We start from the raw sequence: 7,017 nt of genomic DNA, 5'->3' as shown, positions 1-7,017 counted from the left end.
TTCTATTAAAGAGGAGCTCCATCAAAACCTTCTTTCCATAAGTTAAATTTTCTAAAGTATGATTATAGAATTTCAAAATTAAGTATTTGACCAACATGAGCAAGAGTTTAATTTTTAGCTTATGCTTGTAGGAATAAACTTCAGTGTCTTCCTGTTAACAATTTGTTTTTAACAACTATATAGGGATTAAAAATCTAAAGTATTTTCTTTCTGTTGAATAAAGACTTAACTAAAGACTTTCAACTGATTTTGAATAAAATGCAATACAATTTTGGAGGCCTTGTTTACAAAAATATTTCCATGCCATTATAGGACACTTTGGCTGATTTATAAAGTGGTGCTTCAAACATTTCTAAAAACGAATTAATGGCGGAGCCTGTGGCTCAAAGGGGTAGGGCACCAGTCCCATATGCTGGAGGTGGTGGGTTCAAACCCAGCCCTGGCCAAAAACTGCAAATAAAAAAAAAAGCAAGTAAACAAACAAACAAAAAAAACCAAATGAATTAATGACCAGCACCAAAGAAAGTGTGTACTATCATGCATAAGATTATTTTTGAATTCAATATCACCTTTATCATTCACTCTAATTTGGGGTATATAAAAGTATGTGTGAATTTTGACTACAGTTTTCATTTCAATTAATAAAATACCACAGCTTCATCATGTATGCCACCACAATTAATTTCAAGCGCACTTTTCACCATAGTTTTTATTTAGTAAAAACATTATTCTACTATGCTATCATCTCCACTAGTAGTCATGCTCATGTTGTCATTTGCATTCACAGTGTTTAATTTTTTCTTTTCTTTATTTATTTGTTTGAGATAGAGTGTCCTTTTGCCACCTCAGTAGAGTGCAGTAGCATCAATCATAGTGAACTGCAAACTCCTGGGCTCAGGGGATCCTCCTGCCTCAGCCTCCTCAGTAGCTGGGACTATAAGTGCAGACCATCATGCCTGGCTAATTTTTCTATTTTTAGTATAGATGGGGGTCTAACTCTTGCTCAAGTTGGTCTTGAACTCCTGAGCTCAAGTGATCTGCAGAGTGGGAGGATTACAGGAATGAGCCACCCCATCTAGCCCAAAGTGTTTAGTTTTTAAGTTCAAATGATGGTAGCATTTACAATAAAGTCAGGCAATTCACCTTTGAAACTTCCAGAAATCTTTCTTTGGTTCTGTTAAGTGGATTAAAAAATAATTGAAATATTATTTGGTTAATTTATTTGATTCATTTGTTCACACTGATATAAAACTGTCATCATTTAACTATTTGTAAAACTTCTGCTGATGAGGTCTATCTATTACTAGTCATTGCTTCACATTTCTTGTAGGTCCCAGGAAACTCAGAATAAAAATGAATGAAGTTAATTTAGGATAACTGTTGTTTGACTTAAATGAAAAGTTATGTCATATAGGGTAATATGTAAACACACCTTAAGCACCTGCATGTGTGAAATCACTTACTTAGAGCACAGTCTTTTAAAAATAATGACTAACTTTTGACATCTGTGTTGCTGCTACATCAGATTTCTGTCTTCTGGTTGTCTTATGGTCAATTATAGCATTAAGGACCCTTTGGTGAATGCTATCTTGTGTGTTATATGATTATCAACTTTCTTGAAAGATAGAAAATCAATAATTTTATTAAACATGATTACATTAAACCTATTGCTTCTGAAAGGGTTTATTTTGTAAAAAGTGTAACTAAATAATTAAACATTATCTATTTATATCCCCAGTTGGTAGCCAAATTACCTTAGCAAGAGCATCCAGGATGCTTTGCAACAGGGCTACTGAACCTCTATTTCCCAAATGTATTTCATTTATTTCTGTAATATATGTCTCATTAACCCCATTGACTGCCATTCTGAGAAGCTTCGTACCTTTCACAAGTAATGGCATTGGACACCCAGTGTGGGCCATGACACGACTAGCTGCTGTATGCAGTGGGTGGTAGGGTCTGCGGCATCAAATACATTTCCCACCACCACCAGAGGAGCGACTGAGCTGTTTTTAGCTGCTCAAGTCCAAATGTCATCATTTTATCAGCCAGTGCCCTGCAGGTGGCAATTCAAAGGAAGATGTAAGTTTCCTTGAGACTAGAAGAGGTTGGAAAAGGGGAGATGGGCTGTGTTTCCGAGTTTATTGTGTGTTACAGTGAGAATTCTCTTAACTGTACATATCTTTTATGCCTTGTTAAAACAGACCATGTCAGAAGTTGAAGTACACAGTAAAGGATTTATAAAACCTCTTGTGATGTGACTAATAATGATACATCTTTAAAAAGGAAAACTCCAGGACAAATGCTAAACTGAACTGAATGCTTAAACAATAGGCTAAAACCAGGGTGTTCTACACAAACCAGGATGTGTGCTCACCATAACCCTGGAATTGTCTTTCCCTTTCAGCACAGAAACCAACCACCTGATCTTGTTTTTTCTACATATTTCTTGAAATGAACTTTTATTTTCTCCTCTCATTGTATCTGCCTTAGCCTGGATGCTTGTTACTGCATGCCTGTATTATTTGTAACAACCTACTTACTGGTCTAGGACTCAATTCTCCTGCCCGTTCTCTTCATCCCTACCATATTTTTTTCTCCAGACTCTTTTGCAGCTCATCACATCCTTGCTGAAAAATTCTTTAATAGCTTCTTATTACCTGTATAGTAAATTCCAAACTTCAATTCCAAGTACACTCTGTCCATATTCTGTACTTCCTTATTCATTTCTCACTTCTGTCTTACATCAGTCCTTCATTCGGTTTGATCAGTAATCAGTTTCTAGACACACTTGGCATTTGCTATTCATGCTGTAACTTTCATATAGAATCTTCTCCCCAACCTGGACCCTAGTTGTTGAAATTTTCCCTACACATTTAAGTCCAAGTAATGTTTTCTTCAAGATTCCTACATTTCCCATCAAGAAATGTCCTCTTTATCCTCTGAGCTTCTGTGATAGTGTAGAAATTACTCTAACGGTGTATTAGACAGATAACCTTCAATTCAAGGAACTGTTTGATTGAAAACTTTTGAAAGACAGAGATGATCTTTCCTTTTGATACCCAGCAATGCCATTCAGCACCTTGTCCTTTGAACATGCTGCTACTTTGTAACTATTCGTTGATTGAATTATAATTAATAAGTGAATGGCCAATGAATTAATGCTAAAATGGTAATGAGTAGAGTCTTTCTGTTAGAAAATATTTTATAATTTTGGGGGGACATTTAAGCAGAAGGAATGATTAAATATAAAACTGTGAGATGAAGTTTTTTATTTTTTATTTTTTGAATTTTTTTCATATTTTTAATAATCTTCAGAATTTTCATGTCCAATTGTACAAGAAATATTTTTGAGTGGGCAGACCTTTTGTCACAAAAACACTACAAAAAGTCAAGTTGTTTCTTTTACTTTTCCATAAGATCAGCCTTGCATAAATAACAAAACAAGACCAATTTCATGCCATTTTTTACAACTCTAACAAATAAAAGGTAATAAATACATCAACAGTAAATATATTTTTGGATACTTGCTTTTCCATTTTTGTGATACTTTACTAAGAAGAATGTGTTTCAAGGGCGGTGCCTGTGGCTCAAGGAGTAGGGCACAGGCCCCATAAACCAGGGGTGGCGGATTCAAGGCTAGCCCTGGCCAAAACTGAAGGAAAAAAAAATGTGTTTCAATTTCATCCAGGTTAATACAAAAGATGTAAGTTCTCCATCTTTTTATGGCTCCATAGTATTCCATGATATACATATATCACAGGTTGTTAAGTCATTCCTGTGTTGAAGGTATTTAGGTTGTTTCCAAATCTTGGTGATTATAAATTGAGCTGCAGTAAATAATCTAGTGCAAATATCCTTATGATATAAACATTTTATCTATCCAAAATCAAGTATAAAAGGTATTTGGTCTATGTGTGTGTATCTCAAAGAAAGGACCGCCATCAAACTGACAATAGTAGTTACTTGTGGGGAAAACAGAAGCATTGGAGTGTCATATGAAAAATACTTTTACTGTTACTCTGTGCTCCTGAATTGTTTAATGTTTTTGTAATGAGTATATATTATATACTATGTGTGAAATAGAGAAATGGTAATTTTTAAAAGAATTATTAGCCTATATGACACCATTTGTCTGGTGTCTTAGATGTTCAAACTGCCTTCAAGGAGTTTACAGAACAGTACTCCTGTGGAAACTTCTAAGAAATGGAGAGAATAAAAATTTGACTCAATATTTTTCAAATTATGTTCTCTGTTGTCATTTTTGAAAATCATGCCAGAAAAAGAAAATAAATATATCTATGATTATAATTAAAAACATATTTGGAAGAATAAATAATATATTAATAGAAAAAAAGGAAAAGCTTGAAAAAAGTGAAACTCATGTAAGTTTCTTATAAGTCAAATAAACTCGTGTAACAAGTTTATAATCTAAGAATCGATTCACTTATAGGCATAAGATCTAAACAATATTGGTGGGACTGCAAACTAATATAGCCTCTTTGGAACGCAGTATGGAGACACCTCAAAGAACTCAAAATAGACCTTCCATTTGATCCTACAGTCCTATTACTGGGCATCTATCTACCCAGAAGGAAAAAAAAAAAAACCATTTTATCATAAGGGTATTTGCACTAGATTGTTTATTGCAGAAACAACCTAAATGCCTTCAACATTCCTGCCTTCGAACAGGCATGAATTAACACATTGTGATATATGTATACCATGGTATACTATGAAGCCATAAAAAGATGGAGATGTTACATCTTTTGTATTAACCTGGATGGAGTTGAAACACATTCTTCTTAGTAAAGTATCACAAAATTGGAAAAGCAAGTATCCAGTGTACTCAGTACTAATATGAAGCCAGTAGATGTTCTAATACATGCCCACACAAGAGAAAAACTCAAATCAATTCAAGATGGGGGGAAAGAGAAGGTGGGAGGAGAGGACAGAGGAGGAGGGAGGAGATTGCTGTGTTCCCACTTAATGGACATGATGTAGATATATGGCATACCTCCTGGGTGTGGGACACAACCATAACAGGGACTTTACCTAACAAATGCTAACATTGTAAAAAACCTAATTCTTTGTACCCTCAAATTAACCTGAAATTTAAAAAAAAACTAAAAAATTGTCACTAAACTCAGTAAAGCTATTAAAATATTTAAATAATTAATTCTTTAAGAATTGAGTAAAAATAATAAAGAACATCTGGAAGGCAAGGAAATTGAACGACCGGAAATTAAAAAGCAAATGGTGTGTTTTTTGCCATTGAGGGACCTAAGCAAATGGACACAAACCCATTTGAAAATAAATACGGAGTTTGTGTAATTACAATGAGCCTGAAGATGGGTTTAGCATTTATATATCTCCAGGGAAGCACGATGAGTCAGAAACATAAAACCAAGTGAAGGGAGGTTATTAAAATATTATTTCCTGTTGTATTGTAGAACTTCAGAAGAGAATAAACATACCGATTACTTGCATGGCCGGTTCCACGTCTGTTGTGGCCTCTTCCAACAACAACAGCAGCTTGGCTGATATCTGATGCACGGATTCAATGTTGCTAAACAAGCTATCCACGTCCAGCCGATCAATCTGAAGAAACACAAAACAGTGAGCACCAGCTGACAGAGAGAAAGGCACTATACTTGGGATGCTTTCTCCTGCTAAACAGTAAGCGTTTATATGCCAGCCCATGCTGCCACCATCAACTGTTTCTGTAAACAGTCCTATTTAGGATTTCTAGAGTTTTTCATTTAGGAAACTGGTGATAGAGATGGCGCATCTGTTGCCTCTGTCTTCCTTTTTTCATTTGGAATGTGTATCTACATATTCCTATAAGAACCAGAATGAGAAGAAGATTTGGGCCTAACTGGTGTTTTTATTAATTGTTTTCCATGAAAATATTGCTAATGTGGAAGAATCTGAATATTTTAGTGCTTAGATGGCAGAAATCAGACCTTACCCTAGGCAACTAGCTATTTTCAAAGCTGTTTTTAAACCCCAGATGTTTAAAAAGTGATGACAAGTAGATGTACTGGGTTGCTTCATGTTTTCTTTTTTCTTGAAATAATTACAAATGGAAATCTTCATCAAATATATCCTACTAATTAGGATTCATTATATGCACACTCTCAACAACCAATGCAATCATTTTTAGATCTTATAGCTGGAGCTTATAATAATTTATTTATTCATTCATCCATCTTTTCATCAAATATTCCCTAAGCACCTACTGTGTATCAAGAATTAGAATAGAAACTAGGCTGTCTAGGTAGTGGGTGATTAGTAGAACTTGTATAGTGAGATATGTACTCTGATTTTGCTGGTTCATTTCCCCATCAGTTTAAGTTAGACTCATTGTATGAGATCATGTTTGGGATAACTAAGTCATCAATAATCAAACTAGAGAGGAGCTTCAAAAGTGAAAAGCAGAGTTTCTGAATTAAAATCAGGTCAGCAAAATTAGGGACAAGAGAGATAAGGAAACCAGTTTAAAGAAGAAGGGCCAAGAAATTATTAAGGAAAATTAGGGACAAGGGCTGTAAAATAAAAGGCAGATCTGGAGGCCTCCTGGAGATAAAAGATGACAATTGCTGCTTCTTTCCCATGCTTTCAGGATCAGTTTCCTTAGGCGGGTACTAGGTCTACTTAAGGGGGAGGAAGGAAGCAACAACCTGCTCACCTTTTTATGTTATTCTTTTTTGACATGGACTTTTCTGTTCCTCCCCATATTGTACACATATTATTTTGGTAAGCATATTCTGTCATCAAACTTGGAAGTGTAACTTTACAATTTACCTTTTAAAAGTGTGGGGACCATGTCAGTTATTTCTTATGCCATATGTTTTTCTGTATACAGCATTTCTTCCAACAATCTTGGGAAATTCGTCACTTTCTTATCATCAGTCCTATCCTCAAGATAACTCCCAGTCTTATTTGGAACTAAATCTATATGACCATATGCTGTGGTTTACTTCTATATAGAATTAGACAACTTAAAATTTTTTT

General features: G+C 34.8%; 1 protein-coding gene across 1 annotated transcript in view; it reads right to left on the bottom strand.

The window, feature by feature from the left end:
- Positions 1-7,017, bottom strand: part of ARHGEF38 (Rho guanine nucleotide exchange factor 38) — a 126,284-nt gene that overhangs the window by 60,113 nt on the left and 59,154 nt on the right. The window contains exon 3 of the mRNA XM_003796338.1: positions 5,478-5,601. Coding sequence (XP_003796386.1) covers positions 5,478-5,601 — 124 coding nt within the window. The remainder of the gene's footprint in view (positions 1-5,477; positions 5,602-7,017) is intronic.

The sequence above is a fragment of the Otolemur garnettii genome, unplaced genomic scaffold (genome assembly GCF_000181295.1).
Source record: "Otolemur garnettii isolate 467f Iridium unplaced genomic scaffold, OtoGar3 scaffold00103, whole genome shotgun sequence".
Taxonomy (NCBI): domain Eukaryota; kingdom Metazoa; phylum Chordata; class Mammalia; order Primates; family Galagidae; genus Otolemur; species Otolemur garnettii.
This window is presented reverse-complemented; position numbering and strand designations above follow the sequence as displayed.